Here is a 24,176-nt window from a genome sequence, read left to right as displayed (position 1 = left end):
TCTCCAGTACAATTGTAGATTTTGAATGAATAATACATAATTGTATTTGGTCCTGACACTTGGTACCAGTTGTGTGCATTCAGTGTAACTTTTCAAAGATCGAGCACTGATACGAGAACAACAACGAACTGGGCACCGTCAGCGCTTCCTAAGCCATTGGATAATCGTTGTGTACCTCTTGTAAATGCTCCGGATATTCTAGACGAACTTCAAAGAAATATCCGTGGTCACTGTTCATGTTGTTATCGTGTGCGTGTTTTGTAGATCGATCCAGTGAAATCCACTAACTGGAAGTGGTTATATCAAACGTTTTTCAGTGCCTTTGATGCAGTGGCTACTGCTTGCATTATTAAGTGGCCATCGTACTAACACAGGTCATGAAACATGGGAATTTTAATTTTGTATGAGTTAATTTCTAATATCAAATTACACAAGTTGTATGCAGCGCCTCTGTACGCACTAGTGATGTGACAGTGATTATAAACTTTGGAACCGGGACTTAACTCTTCATTGGTGACAATATCTTCCTTTTGTAAAAGGACGATCACAAATTCAGCGGTGAGTGGATGCAGAGAATTCACGAATGTTATCACCAGTCATTACGATCAGCAGTCGATTCCATTTCGCAGTGAGTTCGTTTGATCCTAGAAATACCTCAGCTTTGTAGCGTAAACGCTCTGGGCACTGGCGCGTTGGGCACGATAATGAACTAAGCCTTCTGATTTGCCATCATATCATACCACTACATAATGAAATCCATATGGTGGCTAGTCAGCAACTTGCAGTGTTCAATCGTAGATGATATACAGAACTTTCATCTTTCGTTGTATTGCAGTAAATTGTATTATTTTTTTCACCAGACTCTGGGATAATTGTGCTCTTTGATTTTTCATTGATGCCAATGCAGCAAACGTCATGATTGGTGAGCAGTTCTTGGTTTTTAAATACATGCATGCAAAGTTGAGTTTACCTAGGCGTTGCCGGTATTTTCAGGTGAAATTCTTGATTATCATTGAACGTATATAGCGCCAACAAATTGTCCATTCAAAACATCTGTTGTCAAAACTTTTTACTTTATATCACTGAATTTGGCTTGTAAAAGCTGGATATTACTCAACTACTTTCATAGTTTTAATCTTAAATCATGACCCATTTGAGTTCTTCTATTTTTTAATGTTTTACGTATGATACCTTGTTCAATTTTGTTTGTTATACACAATACAAGCGGCCACCTGTCTTTGTAAGTCATGAAAATGTTGTCATTTTAACAAAAACTGATTGTTCGTTATGTTTTATATAGTAATGTCTCACAATTATTTTACTCTGACTGTGTCCCATGGCATTGCTAGCATCTCCATTCATCTTCATAACAAGTTATATGATTAAACTACCGGGTACGACGGCTCAGTCTTTGTATAGAACGTGTGTTTGGGTTTAATGCTGTTATGGGTCTGTTTTATACAATGATGTGTTTGATTGACTTCAGATTTAATCAATTCTATGACAGTCAGCTGTATAAAGTGCCCATTGAGTATTAACAGTATTTAACTCTGTGTGGTATCTTCTTCTGTTTGTTAAGCGTTGTGAATTTTAACGTACGCCAACATGTTTTGTGCTAGAAACAGCACAGTAACGTCTGTACCAAACGTATGACACAAAGAAGGTGTGGCCAACGGCGTTCTTGATTCTCGGGAAAGAGACACCAGGTTTGGAAGACATATTTACTTTTATTTACATTTTAACAGCAGTGAAAATATGATAAGTTATTTCACAAGAAAAAAGTTAAGGAACATGCACGCCAATAAAACTGCACTGAAAGTGTATTTGTATCGTACTTCATTAGAAAGTTAGTGGCAATCTTTGAATTTTAATCGCCTTGGTTTTTTACGATTTGCATTACTTTTAGGAGTGTAAAGCATATTGGCCAGCATCACTGTCAACAAATGCTAATAGATAAATGTATTTTACCGGTTGTTGAAGTACTGCGTCACTGGGCTTTCTTCTCTCAATATTTTAATCATGTAGTCAGGTGTCTCTGATCTGTTTTCACTGAATTATTAAGTTTATCTCTGCTAATCTTGATTGATTTTATCTTGTTTTGTTCATTTTCATCAGATGAGTCTCTTATTTTGCTGTTGCTGTGTTAAATCAGTGCGTTTTTGAAAATATTCAAATTATCTTACTGTATAGATCAGGAATTTTTGTAACAAAATTACAATTTTTAACATTTCTGTCTCGTTTTCTTTTATTTAATTGGTAAAATCTGTAGATAATCGCTCCAAATGAGATTGTTCAGCGTTGTAGTTTCCCTAAAATTTGCTTTATTTGATTCATGTCACTTTCCAATGCCTTTAAATAAGTGTTTATCACTTGTCCGAATGATTGAATATATTGTGTAAATTTAGGTAAATGATCTGCTCTTTCTCTTATTCTTTGCAAGGTTTGTATAACAAAGACGCTCTGAATATCTGCTTGAACAATTCATTTGCATCTAAACTGACTACTTATGTTCACATCAATCTGGTTATGTTTAAGTACCACTCTATTCAATAGCAGTTTTGCTATTGTCAATTGGTTCACGCTGTGTCTTGAAAGCTTTCAAACTGTTATCCTTCAAATCTTCAAAGTCTTACTTATTTGTTTATGAACAAAATGATCAAATAAAACAAACTAAATTGAAAGAATGATTACCTAAGCAGTATAGCTATCCGTTACAAAAGCAATATAACTATACATTACAAAAACAATATAGCTCTACACTGCGAAAGCAATCTTTCAATAATGTTTTACACATAAAGAGCAATGAAAGTCATATGGATGACCAGTGGCAAAAAAGCAAACATGACACATATTTTGTACAGGAAAATGCATAGTTCATTTTGGTAATTGTTTTAACCTTTTCGATACATTCTCTTACGACATTTGAAGGCAGTCTGCATGCTTAATGCTGCATCAAAGACTATGTGGCACACATTAACGCTTATGCTGTTCACAATCTTGCAAACCATCTTGCAGTCTTTTGTACTGTATACAGTTTTCAGCTAATTTGTTATGTAGCGAAAACCAGCGTTATAGTTTCGATGCTCTCTTATGGTGTGTCAACCGTAACGTCGTTCATTGTCCAGGCGGCTGGACATGACCGATATTGTTGTAGCCTTATCGTGCTCGTCATATGTACAATTTTGCTGTTTAACTCCAATGTCTTTGGTGTCTTTTTTCCTGTTTGGAATTTAAATAATACAAACTATCATGCCCTGCATGGTTTGACTCCATTATGTGATAGTGGACTGTTCTTCCAGCTCTTAAAATATGGTTTATTTGTGTTGTTGAAATGCAAAATGAAATATTATACTCTTCTAGATAATATATATATATATATATATGATTCTTATACCCGCACAGAAAAGAGAAAAGAGTTGTTTTATGGATTTGCTTGTGTATGCAGTAAGTATATTGTTTGCCTTTCTTCAGGTAAAACGATTGGTCCAATTAAATAACATCAGATTTCGGTTAAATATGAAAGTTCACAAACATTATAAACAAACTTAACTTTTCAACTGAAGGACTTAAGTTTACAAATCACCTTTTGAGTGAAACACATTTTGAGTAAATCATGAGTTTCAGCCTATTTTTAGGAACTGCTTCAGATATTACAAATTCCAGCAATACTTTCTTGATAATGGGTTTGAATAATTGCCATTACAGGATATAAATGACTTGGTACAATGCGAAACTCGTATAAATCCATGCAACAATGGCATTTTAAGCAATGTTTTTAGTCGATATCATTCAATTCCGTTTATAATTAATCAATTTTTACGACACAATACTACTGATCCTCATTCCTGAATTTCCCAATGTTTTTGTTTCGGTTGATTTTGACTGCGTCAGTCCTAGCACTTATCGGGAGAGTAGTTTTATCCGCTCTAGTCTTGAATGCATTTGTTTCTGTTCAAAATGTTGGCTCCAAATTATTCAAATCTTTTCGCATTCGTTTCATTCTTTTGTCATTTCATCAATAATATATTGTATCACACCAATATTTTAAGCCATTTTGCAAAATGCGCAATCGTTTGCTTCCGTTTTAAATTGCTCACTCTCCTCCTGTAACTTGTTGGAAAAATGGGCTAATGTAACATCTTTTATTGTTTTGATCTTAACACTCAAATTAATACGAAATGAATCTTAAGTTGTTTTCATAGACCCAGTGATTAATACATTCATATATACTTTGTGATGTATATTTTTGGTGTTAAATCATTTTTTCTTTACATCCCGACACTGGACTAATGTTAATTGTTATCTTGCTCTTCGTGTCAAAAATCTGTGTATCCGAAATAGGCCGTGCGTCCTAAATTTTCTTGAGTGTTGTGTTGGGAACTGTATTATTCAAATCTCTCTGCTACTGTTCCATTTGAGTTCCGATTTAAAGTTTTGTAGTTTTTCAGAAACGCTTTGTTTCTTCGTGTTACTCTCCAGTTTGTCTAATTAAAGGCTATCTTCTGCTTCATTAATATTATTTATTATCGGATGTTAGGTACATCAACTGCTTTGTATCTTAATGTGTAAAAGTCGTGCATAGCAGTGTTGAAGGTTCGGATTTATGTGAACAATTAATGGGCATGTAAAATATATTTTCTTGTTTATATGAATCTGTATTATTGGTCGGATATTTCTGCAATTTGTTTAGTACCACTCCTTCAATAGCTTTATTGTCAACTTGTTTCGTCCAAGTTTCGATATATTTCAAGTTGACATGTTTCAGGCTTTAGCCTATTTGTGCATGAACTCATTGTTGTACAACATTGTCATTAGCCTCTACAAATTTTTTCGAATGGTTCTGCGTTATTATTTAAGATCACAATCAGTGTTATTTGTTTCACTTTCGCAGGATTGTTTTCATCTGGTTACTCTGATATTTAGTATGTTAATTAGTGACCTTTACAATAGATTGTAATGTTAATTTACATTGTATGAAACAATAACAGCAGGAGAAATAGTTTTAACTGGAAAAGATTATATCTGAGGCCAATAATTTCCAATAAAATAATGTTAATAATATTGATATGACTACAAAAATTCATATTTTTTAATTTTAAGGACCTGCAGATTGTATCTCATTCAGTAAATGTTTGCATAGCTCGATGTTTATTGAATGCTAAGAATTAAACGCCTTAATTGGTTAATTATTGTGTGTAATTGTCAGTAGGAATTATTTAACTTCGAGTCCCGTTTCAGACAACGCATTCAGCATCAATACTTTCTTTACTATAACTGTTTGAAGTATTTCCATCTTTAACTTCTCTGATGTACATATCCAGGATGCAATAACCATCAGAATTTGAAACAATCCTTGTCGGCTTTTGTTGTTGATATAGCAAAAGATATTGTTTCTTTTATTTGATCTATAGTGTTATAATACCTAACAAGAGTATTATCTGATTCCAAAGAAATTATGTAGATGCGAAAAATAGATTTCTTTCGTAGCGAGACTTCTGGCTGTCTATCAAGCATTATATTGCGAGGTAACATTCCGTTTTCCACCGGATAAATAGTCAATTATCAACAGAACTGAAGTACTGAGCTTAAAAAAAAAACAACTATTCAATCAACTGTTGATAGTTTGCCAAATATAAACTTCAGTAGCTTTTCTGAGGCAGGATATATGTAACTATTGCCGTGATCTTATTGCTGCATGGCAGCTTGTGTCGATATTTATTTAGCAAAGCAAAGTTAACAAAGTATACTTCATTTTACCATTGTGTTTCAAATGTTTAAAAAAAATCAGGTCAATGGCAATGGGGTATTATGTAATTTAGTGTGAACTGACTATGTAAAAACGTTAATGATTAGCGTTGCAATTTCTTTAATGTGGTTGTTTTATCGTGCAACTTTCCAGATCTTGAACAGTTATTTCAAAAGTAGACTTTATGTAACTGTTAGATCAAATTTAAATGCTGCGGTAGAAACATGGTTGATAATTGTTTTGTTCTGCTCGACATTTATAATGCTAAAACGACACACTAAAGGCAGACGACATCTTGTTACTTACAAGTTAGTTAAAGGATGCTCCAACTTTTAGTTTGGTCCTGATACGCCAAACGTATCCTGGTATTGGGTTTTATATATATATATATATATATATATATATATATATATATATATATATATATATATATATATATATATATATATATATATATATATATATATATATATATATATATATATATATATATATACACACATTGTTCAGTACAATCTCCTTCAGAAAGTTTGTAAAGTATGAAGATGATTCATACCCCGGATTAAGAGAAAGACAACCTTAATGAAAGATTGAACCCAATATTGTGCAAATTGAAGCATACAAGTACTAACAAAATATAATAATAATAATAATAATAATGATAATAATAATAATGCGGACTTTGTATAGCGCCTAATCTTTAGAAGCTCTAAGCGCTTTACATCATTACACAACACCTATAAGATAAAAAAACATATAATAATATGATTGCAAAAACAAACACCAGGAGCTTAGAAAACATTAATAAAACATGCTGAGAATATTTAAGGTAGGAAACATTATTAAGTCTTTAAGTTTGTTCTTGCAGTCGAAATAAGTGAGTTTTGAAAGCACTCTTGAATGTGATCACTGTGTCTTTGTGTCTAACTGTAGTGGGAAATTCGGTCCACGTTGCTGGGCCCTGGTATGCAAAAGAACGCTGTCCATATGACTTTGCTTTCATAGTGGGAATAACAAGTATACGATTGTAGAAGAGGAGCGTAAGTATCTTGCTGGTGTGTAGACATGGGTGAGGTCGGATAGGTATGTTGTACTAGAGTGTGACAGTGAAACGTAGCACAGAGAACACATTTTGTGCTTGATTCTGGATCGAATAGATAGCGAGTGTAGGGTACAGAGCAGCGGGGAGGTGTGTTCTGAACGTGATACTCTAACAAATAATGCTTTTGATAAACAACTATTAGAGGCAGAAAATAGTATTGACTTGCGCTAAGAAACAATTCAATGCGGGGACTTTGACCTGTAAAGAAATATTATTAACAAGAGATAAGGACAGAGAATTAAGAGGTTGCATAAATGCTACAGACGTTGTCAAACCAGAAATGGAGTTCATAAAACTTTATGTTAAAAGTTTTGAAAAACAGATTTAAGTGACATAATCACAAAAAGGATACCAGCAAAAACGCTCAATTGGATGAAGAGATGGAAGGGATGAAGTCAAAAATCTCAAGCTGGACATGTAGCACAGGTAAAAAAAAATAAAAGATTAAATATAGTTCAGAAGCGAGGGAGAAATTATCATAAGGTGGTGGGCTTTATTGGCAATTTCGAAAGGTTCTAACAATAGTTGATATTGGTATTGTAAGATCAATACAATATCAACACTTGCTCTAATTATAACACATTTGATGCGAAGACGTTTTTTCTGTTGCCACTGCCCCACCCTTGCTTATCTTATTCCATGTAAATCACTATAGCCAATCAATTTTTTGAGCTGATCCAGAAAGCAATATATGTAAGCAACTAACAGAAGAGTAGTGAAAATAACTTGAATTTTGTTCTTTGATAGCCCTTTTGAACCGTACAAAACATCCAGGGAAAAATACTTCGAGCTTTAGCAAACTTTTGTCTTCCTGTACTAAGAACAAGCCAACTGGAAGACCGTTTTAAAGACGCACTTTTGTGGGCAATACTTTTCAACATGTCTTCAATCCTTTCAAACGCATTCATTCTTTTACATTTGTGTTAAATATGCCATATATATGGTTGATTTAATATGTTCTGTATATATTGAGTCACCCTGTGCTGGTTTGAACCTTGTTTTCCTGATACTTTACCTCTGTTTTTTTTCGAATCTTTATTAATTGAGATGTACTGTAAATTTAGATGAACAGCTTTGGCGTATTTGTCAGTATCAGATACTTATCTTCATTCCTAAAGCTGCAATATATTAATTATCTTGCAATGAGAAATGGAACCATAAAATAATAAGCATTATGACATTGTTGATGTATTATTCTACTATTTTTAAACACAAACCATATTTCACAGGGGAAACACCAAAGAAGAGGTTCAACATTACCTTGATTGCACAGAAGTGTTCTTTTGGGAAAATAGAGATATACTAGTGTTTACTACACCAATAAAACTGTTGATGCAAGTGATGACTTGATGTCAATTCATCTACTTCTGTTAATATATTTAGTCCAACTGCTAGACTAGTAGAGTTATAATTAAATCCTTCTTTCAACTCTCAAAGATCTAAATATCTCGTTTTAAACGATAATTTAAGATATCCAAATTAGTTCAGCTATCCTGAGAATTAATTTCTATCCTAATTACCTGCATGCTTTTGCTTGGGCATTTTCCAATACTCTCTAACCGTCCATCCGTTGTTCTTCAGTCTGTCCGTGACTCTGTTTCCACCTAAAATGCTAGATGGTAATTTAACAAAGTAGACACAAATGTTGTTCAATCATGTGGTGACAATATCCTGGAATGATCTACGTTTAAGTCTCTCTCATGGCATCTACAGAGTTAGGGGTGGCCAAAGATTGACATTACACTGACAGTTATATAATATTTTGTGATTAAACTTGTTGCATGTAGCAATACCCATGACATATTTTAAGTTACTATCTCTTTCTCACGATCGATGGAGGGGTGTGGAAGGGGGCATAAAAAGCGTAAACACACGCTATGACAATCAATGAACGCAGCTACGACTAGTTTTCTCACCATCACTATTCACGAACATATTCTTTTTAAGACTTTAAATACAGACTAAACTTTAACTTCAGGAAAGTGGAACAATTTATTTGATTTTCCAGAAAATGTCCCTTCTCGGCAGTGTTTACCTCTACCAAATATCCGCCCAATTTATGGCACATGTACTGAAAAAATGACGGAAGATATAATAAAGAAAATTAAGACAAAAACACCTTTCTTATGATCTAAAGATTTAAATTTTAAACTTACACATTAGGAAGAATTCTTGTAAATATGTTTACTACTTTTATCAGTGGCTGAAGCTTTAAAAACTTATTTTGGAGACTGAACATAGATCATTATTAGTAGTAGCATTAATATCATTATTATTCATGATTATTATTATTAGTATTAGTAGTATTTGTAATGAAATCGTTGAAGTATGTGTTAATACCTACATCGGCATCAGCCCAGCTTTCTTTGTCATGACTGACATGATAACAGGAGTTTCCATATAAAATCCATCCATGACCACATTGGCCGTGTGTTAGTAAATATAAACATTATGGAAGTGAATAATAAAATAAGAACACACTGACAAAGTCGATGACCTAAGCTTAGATAGGCAACGGAATGCAGGAGAGACATGGAAAATGCAAACCAACAGCACCAATATATAATGCTACAAAAAGAAGGGAAAGTTTCCGTATGTTTCTTCCAAATCGGGGTCTTACTCATGGGGCTTTAAAATACATACACAATGACGCACACATGGTTACGAGTGTAACATAATCATTTATATAAGGATTAAAAGTAGCAAAACTTGAAAAGTCGAAATTAAGTAAGTAGTTGTCAAATCCGGTTCCCGGACTTATAGCGTTGGTCACGCTAGTGTCAAAGTAGACATTGTCCTCAGCGCTCATAAGATATGCCACTTAGTCGTGACAAGGATGGACTTAAAAACTACTACTCCGTAGATTCACGGCAGTACCCGTGTGAGCCTGAACCGCGAAGATAGAAGTATCATCAGAGATGAAAGTGGCAGAATCATTAAAAATATTATCTAAATGCTATATAAATACATCCATAGAGGATCGGGGTGGACTCTAGAACGATGTGGCCGGGTCGAGGCCCATCTGTCACCGTAAACAATCGTTTTGTGGGTCAAGTTACATACCAACACTAAAATGGGTCCCGCTAAGGTCAGTGATCAACGTGGAAAATGTTGATGATAGTTGTGTTATCTTTAGCTTTTCACCCACCACGGAATCGTGTGACTTGTTCTCGATTACGCCTGTAACACTTGTATATCTGCCATGCCATAATAATTGTCTGACTCATATTAGTTTTTCCTTGGTGGATCAAGATGGGTATGTAGTGGATCTGCGACACGAAATACTGACGAGCCAACTGTACATTAGAGAATGACATTCGTGCGTAGACGTGTGAAACACATTCACCTAGTTAACGCGCGAAAATCCGCGTACATGACATATTATGGAACTGGGCTTGGTGACGTTGTTCGTTGATTATTTGCGAGGCACCTTAGACCCTAATAGCTCTGATCTCGAGCGCCGCACCCATCGCTGAACAGGTGGCCAGGTTGTGGATAGTGTTAAAAGTGCCGCTGTGAATCGAATAAAAGAACTGGGTTCGAAGGCGGCTCGGTGTCTTCGACATCGATTACAGTGATGATAAGCACGAGGGCCAGGGACAGTTACAGTTAATTGATATCGACCGAATCGATATCATGTAGTGTATCTAGGGTCATCAAAGAGGCCGCTCAATGACGATTGTTAGATTCCGCCGTTGCAAGTCTGACCATGGTGAGTGGAAACTCAGTACTCTATAATTGTGCAATGGCCTAGTTCAAAGAGGTATTTGATACATCATTTGAAAGCTTTGTTAGTGGATCAAAGCAAGATATGTTAAGTATAACACATATCCAGATAGAGAACCCAATCAATTAATAATAGAACTGCATGTGCAAGACACCTCCAGATTCTTCCTCCCATGTGTGGCATTTTTGGAAGTGGAGGAAAACAGATACATGCCAACAACGCTGATTACCAGGCATATACTGAAGTGGGATTTGTTAGCAACGGCATCATGGCGTTAATAGAAAGCACACGTTACTCCATAGATGGAAAGGAAATAAAACTCTACTCTGGATAATGTGGCTGTGGCCACGACGATTCTCGGACTCGCCCGATAATGAGATTATTAAACTATAACCGCTGGTCCAACCATGATTTTGTCAAGAATGGGAATGACCACGCAGATCAGAGAGCAAATACAATCAGACGGCCTCAAAATACTGCTGCAGATTTTCATACAGCTGTAGAAATTTTAGAAGTTCCTAACCTAAATTTCAATTTTGGATTTGCACAGCTTCGAGCACAACGTAGTGGAAACTTATTACGATTTTCGTGAGCTACTCCCTTCACTTACAACTTCGGGTTTTGCAGAGATATTCGCAAGATGATATTTGGAGCCAAACACACGGTTATCTTGTTTGGTAAGAACAACTCCAAGGACACCATTGGGTTTGCTGCTGGTGCTGCTGCTGGAAATGTTGTATACTGACTTTGTGGATGAACGTGTTATCCCCTTCAATGGACACAGAGTCCTGCTTCTTTTCGTTTATGGTGTCTGAAACCACATAAATGCTGTCGTTTATCGCATATACCAGAGACACACACCCACCTACTAGTATTGCAGGGCACTTTACCTGGCAAATACGTACCGAGCATGCCCTTATTGCACAAAACTCGTGTTCTTGGCGTTTCAACTTGCACCACCTAGGATGCGGGTTGTCGTGGGTTCGATCCCCGGCCGAGTCATACCAAAGACATGGTACTAACAGCTGCCTCGCTTGGCGCTCAACATTAAGAGGTTACTGTTAGGACTGGTCGGCCTGGTGTCAGGATAATGTGACTGGGTGAGACATAATGTTACATGTCTGCGGTACGATGCCCCAGTGCTAGACATCACTATAAACTGACACACTTCAGACATCGCAGCGACATGACTGACAAAAAACTTAAAAGCTACGTTGAAAATTAAAACCACAGTTTCAACTTGCAACACGAGATAATGAAGAAGCACCAAAAAAATTTTTTATTTGTCTACTTAGAAGTGACTTAGGTCTCTTTGCGCTTAAACGGTCATCACGAAATTCGGCTTGACTACACATATGCCAATCATACTGCCCGTGCATATAGCAACCTGTGATGTCGTACATGGACCGGAATCAAGTCATCGACACGGAGCTACAGATTTCTCAACAAGACTTTAGCAAGCTATGCCCAATTTTTTATTTTTCGCTGCAACATCTGGAGTTGTTCATTCAGTCAGTCGTCAATATGCATTTTCATGATGGTAACTCTGAGGGCACTAATTACGAATTCTATGTTGAAATACTTTCCGACGCTGGTGCCTTAGTGTGCTGGTGGCCGAATGAGTGTGATCGATGCACTTGTAAAATGAAACTCACAGCATTCGTAATTAAACCTATTACGTAATTGAATAATAATGTCCTATCATGAAGTGAGGTCAACCTTAGTGAAAATCAACTTGCGAAAATCAAGCATGCAATCAAAAGCAATTGTGGTGTCCAACTAAAACTGTCGGCACCAACATTAACTGGAAATGTCTCCGTTTGGCTGACACTATCATAACTCGCTCATTTTGATGCTGGCAAACACAAAAACACTTCAGCAACATTAAAATTATCCAAGTCATAGGTGACACAAATGCAAAAGACTGGTGGAGTAATTTCATTCCTTGCAGCCTTGAGCGGTTGAAAAAGCTGCAGTATTAGGGGCTGTCGGAACTGCCTCATGAATGGTTTTGGAAAAGGCAGTCGGTAGACGCATAAAAAAGGAAGAGACATCTGATTACCAGATAGGTACGAGTCTTCGAGTACGCTCAGGCAAAGGTCTTCGATTAACCGCTCGCATAACATCACGACGTGGTTCAGTCTTGTTTTACCCGTGATGTCAAAACTGATCAAATATTTTCGTGATGTTTTATGCGAAGTGAACTTGCATCGATGGTGCCACACACACGTGATACTGACATCATCAATCTGGAATTATCAACAGTCCCTGACACTCACTCAGTCGTATACGTGGCAATACCTCAACATATTTTGTATTTTGACTCGTATGGACTTTCACCTCCAGTCGAAATTAATTATTTCTCCCGGGGAAATCCTGGTTTAAACGTAGATGTTAAAGATATCATAGTCAAGTTGAAAGGCGATGTCACAAATAATCTGGCTGAGATCACTGAAAATGGTGGAATCAGAGACAGCGGGGTGTCGATTGCGCTTATCAAAAACTATGTTGATGATACTAATGCAGCAACAAAACGCGTGGATCAACAAATCGCTGACATACCCCCAACACCGCGGGTAATAAATTAATCGCGGGAATGTTAACCACAGAATTTGAGGAAATATATGTCTCCTAAGCCTCTACAAATGGTCGACTAATTTTTGCTCGTGGTGTACATGGTTTTAATAGACCTAGAGATCACTTTAAAGGTTCGAGAGTCAGGAACATATTTATTTATCCTAACTGAAACTATCAGCACTTGGAATCAAATGGAAATATTTATAAATGATAAGCATCATTATAATTGTAATTTTGTAGCACTAATAATGGCAGTTGCCAGGAACCTTACACAATAGCAATACTAGCATCGTTGATCCCCGGAGATTAAATTCAGTATGAAGCTCTCAACATTTGTCCTGATGCGTGCGTAACCGTCTTTAACGTTTGTGATTATGATTTGATATACGTAATGGAGTCTGATTGTGGTGCTGTAGTTGCGGAATTTGCCACAGACGGAGTATTGGACGAACTGGCATCGATAACAAGTTTGCTGCACTTCTTGAGGAACATCATCGTCACGGTGGTGTTACCAAACCCTTGTATGAACTGTCACATAATTTTGTTAAGGGTCAAGTAAAAATTCCCATTTTGAATCACTCTAATGTGCCACTGCCAACTCGTGGTCAGCTTGGAATCATCGAATGTGCACGTGAAAAACCGAAGCGTTGATTGTAACAGATTCAAAACCTTTCCGGGATTGTTTCTACAAGGGCGAAGTAACATTCACCGATGTATACACCAGTCACGTTGAGCATCGAACAGTTTAAACCAACATTGACTCAGTTGAGAAAAGAAAGGTCTTGAATGTTATTCAACAAGGACGCACTTGTTCGAGTGACATTTATTGGACAAAGACAAGACGATCGTTCGATGTCGAAGTTATTGGCGTAGTCGGTGTGTGTTTGTATGAGAGAGGTACCAGGACACAACAACGCACCATCACCGGAGATGTAAGTATTGCCGATGCACAGACTTTTTATAACTGCTTGACCATTGTGCCAGTCAAAAATGACTATTGGCTATCAGTATTTGATGATTAGTTTGGACAAGGCCCGCCGAGTAGTGCAATTAAAATACGCGATTGCATGATTGATAAAAGAGATATAACAGACACTAAGTCTTACCGATAATAATAATCGAAGAGGCACAACAGCTGTGAAATGAAAGCACCAAGACATCCGCGTTTACTGTAAAATACAAACGCGTGTGATTAGTCACATATACTACTTGAGGTCTTGCTGCGGCAGCCACTATAGATTCTAGGGTGACTGAAATCACGATAAGATCCACCATTATAGGTTCTACAATGGGTATTATTGTAAGAGCTATGTCGAAGAAAACCGGCGTCTCAGGTTACGCGAGCAAGTTCATTTTGATTCGACTGCATTCCCGATTGCGCGTCTAATCCTAATTGTTTGCGGACACATAGTGCATTCAATACGATCAGTAAATTGAACTCAGTGACAATCGAGGATAAAATAATAAGTGTGGCCGAGTTTGATACTATGCTGGCGGAAATGAAAAATCACAGACAACACCAAACCGCTGTTGCAGATTTACAGACAATAAAATTCTTCACGCAGCATGTATATATTGCTCGCCACCATAAATTTATTTTTGACTGCCTGTCTGAGAGGCAGCAATATTATCTCTCATCTCTCTGTGTCTCTCTTTCTCTCTCTCTCTCTCTCTCTCTCTCTCTCTCTCTGCGATATTATTGTTTTCCACAATTGCTGCAGACTAGAGTAGTACGGAAATGGCTAATAGACCTCATTCGATACCCTAGGCGGACACGGACAACCGAACAGACTCTAACTCCCATGACTGGCACACTCGCATCACGTGGGTGTTTATACCTCTAGCAAACCTTCATCATAAAAGTCACAAAATATATATTGGTCGCGTGGCTGATTGCTGGTTTTGGGGGTTAGAGCCGAGAACGTGCTTCCGGGAACCTTTAAGGCAGCGGATGAGGCAAAATACCCAAACGTAAATCTACCTCCACTATGCCCTCAGTTACTATTTGTGTGCTTTCTGTGGTAACATCAACAAGATTTTTGTATCATCTCCAGAACACTTTCAAAGGCACTAATTGAAATGTTTTAAAATATTAAGATGCTAAATGTTGATAAAAAAGTGGCATCTTCGCGTTTTTGATACATCAGATATATTTTAAGAAAATGCTGTTTACAATTACAGCAGTTTGTAACCGGTTAGAGAGAAGAAAGAAAGGGAACTAACCCAATTGTATGCGAGGAGAGTGAGACATATGCTGAACCAAGGACACTGAAATATTTCTGATGAGTTAGGTTAGGAAATTTTTATAGCCTCAAGCGCTAAAACACACCCTAATCGTAACAGTTCAAAAGAGGGTTTCCACAATTCAGTTACAGTCACCTATTAATCCGTTAACACACTTGATCTATAAATTTTACATGTAATTTATAACATTGATCTATCCATTTTACATGTAATTTATAATACTGATCTATGCATTTTGCATGTAGTTTAGCAAAGGTATACATACTTGTGCAAATGCTTCCTATCAATCTGAAATATACTTCAAACACATGCATAATCAATGCACCAAAATACATTTTTATTTCAACTAGAGCGTGATGTTATTAATTGTACCCTAAAAGGTCAGATAGCCAGGGTTTGTTTCGGAACATACGAAATTAGTTAAATATTGCTTAAATCAAGGCTTATTACTATTATCGAGATTATTTAATTTCATTAAGTTGCGAATCTGTAATTTTGGTTAGTTTGTATGTTCGTTCTGTTTACTAAGCTGAAATCAAGACGATCCTCTCTCTCTCTCTCTCACACACAAACACACAGACACACACACACACACACACACTGTCAACGAATCATAGAAACCACTACATTCTCTAAAAACAAAACAATAACAACATCAACAAAATACAAAAACTGTGTGTATTCATAGTTCAAACATAAATTACAAAAAGCATAGATATAATTCGTCTTATCATATTGATATTTGAGCGAAACAATACTTTGGAGAAATCATATAAATACAAAAGACATGAATTTATGATTTTGCTTCTTTTATGGATTAGCAAGTTGGTTCCATCCACCACCCCACCATCGCTACCCAAAAAACAATATTAAAACCAGTCTTTAAAAATGTATGCCTATAAATAATCGCAAAATTTAACTAAAGCCTTTCAATTTCTTTGCAAAATATTTTTAAACATTCCGATTTTCATACTTTTAAAATCTCTGATCTGATTGGATGATAAAGAAACTGGACAGCCGTCCATTCGCATAAAACCTTTCTTCCACTGTCTATACTTTCATTTATATCATGCATGTTCTTGCTGAATTGCTCACAAACGCAAACGGTGTTCGCAAAACAAGAAAGAAAACGAATCTTTAATGAAAACGTAGCCTTAGAATGCTAAAACAAGATGCCGTCAACAGAAAGATCTTGAAACGGGCATTTTCACGAAAACAAGATAAAAAAAGTATTATCTGTTTGGAGTCAGTATTTTAGCAACTAAATCATTCATTCATTTATTTCATTATTCATTCCATTATCTATTAAATAATAAAGGCCATTATAATGATAATATTAGCGATAAAAACAGTTGTAACAATATTGATAGTGATATTCATAGCCGTAATAGTAGCAACAATAACCGTGAAAAACATACTGATAATAATGGGTTTTGAAATAATTGCGCGGTAAAACAAAATGACAATTTTTGCCACGAAGTTTTTAGTTGTTACGACTATATGGTCTTAAATTGTCTGCTTATATTAGGTTGTCGACCGTTTGTACATAAAACACAAAGGGTGTGCGTGCTATTTAACGTCAACTACAAATTTGCTATAACAGAATTCAGAAATTAGCAGAAGAAAACGGGTTAAAATTTTTAAATTATAAAACTGTTGTACGCACTACTGCCGATTACATCGTACTCATGACGATCCAGAGATCTATACCTTATTTTCTTCTTCCTGTTGTGAATTAGATTAAATGTGTATAGCTTATTTAGGACTGAGAACAAACTTCTATCATATATTAGATACTTCAGGGGCAAATGACAAAAGATATCGGAATTAACAATAGATTGGGGATCTAAAATCCAATCAAAAGCTGACGATTGTCTCTTAGGTTATTCTTCGACAATATCATGATTTGCATTATATTTCAAACACGGATAACACAATAGAACAAAACAAACAAAAAAATTGATTGAAAAAGCGATGCAACACTGTCATAAAAGATTTTTTTTTAAAGGCAGCAATAACTCTTGATGGGTTGCGGGTGAAGATTGTATACATTAAATCTAGTACAAAAAATAGCAACAGGGGATGATTTTTTCATAATTAGAGAATATATAAAATGGAATGTTTTCTGCATAATTTGAGTGTGCAGATTTCAAACTAGAACCCATCTTTATGATATCTTTTCAAATAAATTCACATTAAGCATTCAAACACATATACCGTCCACCATTTTTAATATTGTCTTTGGCAATTTTTGCAAATTCTTGACCTCATGTTATTTCAATCTGAAATTTGTACATTTTTTACATATATTTTATATAGAAATGTGTTTAGAACATTCAGCTTTAAGAATAAATTGACTTTTATATGTTCCAGGTAATTCAGCAGCCCCCCTGTGCCTTTTTATCACCACCCCCCAACATTTTTGCATGAAATACTATATTTTTGAGTCATACACAAGTCGAAATTATATGTTGCTTTTAAAATAGAATATTTTCTGCTTAATTTGAGTGTGCAGATTTCACAAATGAGCACATCTTTATGATATATTTTCAAATAAATTCTCAGGAAGCATTCAAACACATGTACCGTCCACCATTTTTAATATTGGTTTTTGGTCACTTTTTGAAAATTCTTGACCTCGTGTTACTTCATGCTGAAAGTTGCATATTTTTTACATATGGTTATATATAAATGTTTTGTAAACATTCAGCTTCAATATAATAAATTTACTTTTTCTATGTTCCAGGTACTTTTGAAGACTTTCTGTGCCTTTTTATTACACGCCCCTAACATTTTTGCATGAAATAGCATAATCATGAGTCATACCAACTTGAAATTATTAGTTCTCTTAAAACCAATTGTGCATATTCATTACAGTGTTTTTGTACATATATGCATTGATCTGAAAGTACAGTTTAGTAAATAACAATTGCTACTTTAGAATTTATAGTTATCATAAGATATATTTGGTCAGTTTTCATATCTATAACATAAAATCAATGACAAAAGGATTTCCACTAAGTTTTCATTACAGTAAGTCAGGGTCTCTGTAGTGTCAACTTAGGATGGTGCAACATAAACTTTTGGATGTCCTAAATCTGCGATATTTTCATAATAATTCTGAACATTGTTTTGAGCAATATTACATAGTTCATGGAGTAAAGACAATTGTGGTATCGGAGACAGAGAAGAAACTGGCACCGAGTTGGTTCTCAAGAAATATTTATGATTATGTATTCGTTTAAATGGAGAAATACTACAGATCAATTCTCTATTCATTGGCTTATGATGACAATATTCATATTGATATTCACAAAAAATGACATGACAATTTTAAATGAATTTGTTTTCTTAAAAATTCTGAAAAATAGTTGCACGTTTACCTCTTTTCCGTCTCTACTAAGCATGAACATTTTAATTTTAATACCAGTGTCTCTAGATAAGAATCGTACGTAGAACATATGACCTGACATTGATAATATATCAGTGATTACAATCACATACATATTATCAATACGTCTAGTATTACTGCGTCGGTGAGTGGTACTCCCGTCGAGTCTCTAACCTCGAAAATATATTACACAACAAAAGTTGTATAAATATTTTGTAATAAGTTTGGTATAATAAATGACAGTAGGTCTGTATAACCAGATTCCTTGCTATAAACGTCTGCCTTTTCATAACATCAAGTTTCCGTGTGTTTATGAACCCAAATTATGTCGTATTGTTGTCATTGTTTACATTTTGTACGTACCCATGTGCCGTGAAGAGTTACCGTTCTTGTTGGCATTCGTCACCTTTGAAAAAGACGTAATTCGTGGGTTTTCCGCAAATATTCGCACACATTTTACCATTATTCTCGTAAAAAGAACTCCAAAGTATTTAAAAAGTAGTCGCAGGTGAGCCTATATGTTCGTTTATTTAGTTTTTCAGCGTTTTGAAAAATTCGTTTTTCGTTTTTTTCCGCTGAATAAGTTGTAGAAATGGCCCATTATCATATACGCTAAATATAGACATTTGACCATTCAACCATGAATACATTCGGATGTAATAATGTTGGCTTTTTACATATTAAAGTGGAGAAAGGACCGGTGTAATGAGGTTGACATTTTGAAACAACGTTAATCTTGATCGCTAGCGTCCCCTGTTGCTACAAATAACATTTACACTTGTGCATTTACAATGGTCAATGGGGGGGGGGGGATTAAATGCTTTTGGTGGAACATTTTATATTTTACAATTCTGTTTCTCCTTTAAAAATAATGCAACCGAATTCCCAAAATTTGCCATTAAAATTAAAGAGTAATAGTCGATAACAAGACAGTTTGCAAATTGAAGACTACAAAAATCCTTCGAGAAAGTAGCAAACACGTGCTTAATTTGATCAGAGGTCAAATCGAAGGCTTTCAAAACCAATATTTTCGAGTTGCACAATATTGCTGCCAGACACCTTATGATACTTACGGTTTTAAGACATAATATCCTCGATGACGACAAAATTAAATGTCATTTCTGTTAAGTTGGCGATTTAACGGCTGATAAATATATGGGTTAACCAAATGGTTTGTGCTCGTAGTCATAGACAACACATATACAATGTATCCGTTTGTTTCTATTGAGGGCTATTCTCAATACATACAAATGATTTAAAAGAGAAGGTACTAACTATGTTATAACTGTAACAAGTGTCTTCAAAAACACCGACATCTATGTTACATTATACACATCACTGCAAATAACGTGTGATTAGGATGTCAACTAGCTCAATACAGAAAGTGCAGATTGTGTGTTTAGCTTTTAAAGACGAGGATAAACTCTTGGCATGCACCCTTTCGCGAACATGAACAGATGAATGCTGCTACCACAAATAAAATATTGTTAACAGTGATCTGACGTATTGCACCATATCCATTTCTATTGCTTCTTTGTTTATTCTCAGTATCGTCTTCAAAAGCATCTTCTTAATCATTGATGTAGTCATTTCTTATTCTTCGAAGTCCTCTATATCCACTTCTTCCATTGCAGAATATTCTCTTCTCTGAATGTCGGAAATTGGATCTTTCCATTCCGATATCCAATTCTTTATCTCCGTAACGCTTTGGATGACCTCAGTCTTTTCCATCAGTGTATTAAATGATTTTTAAACATGTATCTTCGTATCAATTCTTTTAATATCCTCGTCTATAATTGCTTTAGTTTCGAGGCTAGATACTTTCTTTGTTACTACTCACGTTATTAATGCCGTTGTTATCATCTATCTCTAATTTAAAATTTCTTTTTTATGTTTTACATGCCTTTTAAGGACATTTGATTCCCTTCCATCACAATATCAAAATCTACACTTGATATACATGTATTTGTTTACATTCTGACGATATCTACTACACATGTGATACAAATACAATTGAAGCTATACTAAGTAAATATGATGCAAAGTGCCACTATTTGGCTATTGTTGTCACCTACTGTTGCCTCCCGTCGAACACCTAGCTGAATGTCCTTGTTGTGTAAAACTCTTTACGGATTATTTTCTGAGGGTGCGCTCGAATAAAGGTCAGAGTGATTGGCATGTATGTGGTTGTGTTTTACGGTAACTCAGCACAATAGTGGATATATGGTAAAATCCGCTATGATTGTTTTCTCACGGGTTTTCGCCTATATTGTGCTACGATGTTCCGGAGAGAGAGAGAGAGAGAGAGAGAGAGAGAGAGAGCTGGAGGTGGGGGTTGAGTAGAATTACCATAAGGCCATTTTGTTAATACCAATCCCTATGTTTCTCTGTTAGTTGATTAATCTGCAATCTGACGAACCAACACTATAAAGGGGGAGCGGCCTTAGAATATTTCAATTTTTAGAACCTTTGTGAAAAAACACATTAAATAGATACAGTATATGTGTGCCTCCTAACCGATAAACATACCGTATACTCTAACAGACTATTACAACTTTGCATCATTGGTGTTGAAAACTAAGTCACATGGAAAGTGTACACATACCAGTTTACAACGACCCAGTTTCTTGTAAGTTACTTTATATAAATGCACTTTCAGGATTTCATAAAGCTAAAATTAGTTTCCTATCTCATTCCGCAGATTTACGCGTATTTTATTCTTTATGCATGGGGAAAAGAGAGAAAAGATAAAGAATGGGAATAAGGGAAAGGAGAAAGGATTTCAATGAAACTATGTGCCTTGTTTAATTCATTTTGATAACGGGATAATTAATACTTTTCTCGTTATTTTCTAACGTTGCTAATGTTTGTTTATGCGCTATGGGAGGATCACAATTTGATATAACAATAGTATTGATGTATCAAATTGCCTTATAATAACACTTTAAAAGCAGTGTTATATAACATACACAATCTTCACTCCCAGTGCATTAAGAACTATAACTGCCTTTTCCAAAAATATTCTTTTATGACAGGGTTGCATAGTTTTCTATTATTCTTATTTAGTCAAAACTTTTTGTTTTGGTCTATAGTGCTATCCTCTTAGAATATACTTAAATCATAATATTGTCACAGAATAACCAAATAATCAATCCTCTCCATTTGATTGTATTTTTCAAAAGACTTGTTTGATTCGAGTTTTATATATCCGTTAACCTTCCTTGTCGTCTCAACCACTGGAGAATCGATTTGTAGGGGATGGGTGTCGTTTGTTTATAATGTATGACTTAAATGTCATTTTATTGCTAATTTGTTATATAAGGTGTTATTTCATAATGCTCTGAGAAGACTTATATTTTATCAAATGTTTGTTTTCTCCATGTTTTGTCGCTGAATGTTTCTTGGAGACATAGTGCGGTCCAATCATGACGAGATTGATAACGTGGTATCAAATTATAGCCATATTGTTACCACGTTGTTATTTATAACAGTGTTCGGTCTTAGTTTAAAGTTAATGGGAATGCTTTGCAATTTTCCTATTTTAAAGATTTTTGCCAGACTTAATTTGCGTTACTGGAAATTTCAGACATTGCTATTAGTTCAAGGAGTAATTAAATGGTTGATAGCTGATGAGACGCAGACACCACTTTCTTCCAAACTAACGTACATTGATATATTCGATGGTTTTACCCTCATTCTATATTAATACTTAAAGCCGATGAAAATCGCTGGTAAACATAAACCGTCTTCATGCTCACGTTTTACAAGTTGGGCATCATAATGATTACTTACCCATCTTCAAATAAAGACATACAGCTGAGATGAGAAAATGTATTTTCATCGTTTGGTGTGGAATTGTTTAATGGTTCAAACAACTACTGCCAGAGATAAAGGTGAAGGATGGTCATACACGATTGATGACAATGCGTATGCCCATCCTTTGTCCGTCAACCATCTTGCTGTACAATAAGATGATAGAGCACATACAGCAGGTAACAAGATAACAGCCACCTATCAAGGACTGATAACAATTTAGAACTTTAGAATCCATACGGTATACACAAGTACGGGGCATACTTAGTAATCCCTCTCCGTTTTTGACATGTATGCATACATACCGGCATTAACACAGACATGTCTTTGACATATATGTATACATACAGGCGTTAACACAGACATATATTTGACATATATGTATACATACAGGCATTAACACAGACATACTACTCAAGAATAAATCGTTCTCTAGGTCGATATCAAAAGGACCTAGCTTGTTATGTCTTCTGTTTGGAGACCGTGCGTACCGTTTGGTGAAGTGTTCACTATACCAACAGTTATGTGTATGCTTCGATATTATATGTGTAATAAGTAGTATAATATCTTTTAATAAAACGAAATCTGTACAAGGTCTTGTCGTCAAAGCCCGAAAATTGTGTTGTATGACAACACACGTAGATGTAAATCTCTCTGGCTTATATAATATAATTATTACCGCAGATTGTCACCTCTGGTTCTCTATTTCCTTATTGGGCTTATTTCATGTTATTATTCCATAATATATATATATATATATATATATATATATATATATATATATATATATATATATATATATATATATATGCCACATACATTAAACACAAACATGGTAATCAAAGTGATGGTATCTATAAATTTGATACACAATACTATTGGTATATCAAATTGTGATCCGCACATGGCGCAATAATACGCATATATAAACATTCTAACGACCGTCTGTAGTTGATTCTAATCAATGAATAATTTCCACACATTAATCATTAGTGACGTATGAAAATAACTATAAAAGGTGTTAATAATCATCGTTTTCTAAATGAATTTAATATAGTACACATTTTCATCACAATGATTTCAGTTCACACACACACACACACACACACACACATTCACACACACACACACACACACACACACACACACACCACGCATAACGGACATACTACGTATAAATGTGGAGTGACAGAGAAAAGGAATTCGGGCTGGATTAAAACCTTGAAATAGAAATTACACCAAGTAACCAACAATAATATAGTTCGTCGTAACGATACGTGTGCACTTTCAATGGGATTTATCTACATTGTTTATCAATGATACAAAGATGAAAACCATGTCGACATTATACAGTACATTCCTCAGCTATGTGGTACACATATCGTGATTATTTAATGTTTTGCATTTGTTATTTTTTCTTAAATATACTATATGTTTTAATAATCGATTATTATTAGTTAAATATAAAAATTTTCAAAGGACTCTCTGTCTCTCTGTCTCTGTCTCTGTCTCTCTCTCAGGACCATATTAGCAAAATACAGGCTAACATCTATGAAATGACGAACGTAGAGGATTT

The 24,176-nt window shown here is 35.2% G+C and overlaps 1 protein-coding gene across 3 annotated transcripts in view; it reads right to left on the bottom strand.

Moving 5' to 3' along the window:
* Nucleotides 1-22,685, bottom strand: part of LOC149787684 (low affinity immunoglobulin epsilon Fc receptor-like) — a 38,556-nt gene extending 15,871 nt beyond the window's left edge. The window contains exons 1-2 of one of the 3 annotated variants that reach the window (XM_089975636.1): nt 22,580-22,685; nt 8,369-8,460 (exon numbers count right to left, since the gene is read on the bottom strand). In XM_089975636.1, coding sequence (XP_089831762.1) covers nt 8,369-8,460; nt 22,580-22,599 — 112 coding nt within the window. In that variant the 5' untranslated portion in view covers nt 22,600-22,685. The remainder of the gene's footprint in view (nt 1-8,368; nt 8,461-22,579) is intronic. The other 2 variants (XM_089975635.1, XM_089975637.1) reach the window with 2 other exon arrangements.
* Between the last annotated feature and the right edge of the window lie 1,491 nt (nt 22,686-24,176).

This window comes from Sinohyriopsis cumingii, chromosome 11 (assembly GCF_028554795.1).
Source record: "Sinohyriopsis cumingii isolate HCF-2022 chromosome 11, ASM2855479v2, whole genome shotgun sequence".
Taxonomy (NCBI): domain Eukaryota; kingdom Metazoa; phylum Mollusca; class Bivalvia; order Unionida; family Unionidae; genus Sinohyriopsis; species Sinohyriopsis cumingii.
This window is presented reverse-complemented; position numbering and strand designations above follow the sequence as displayed.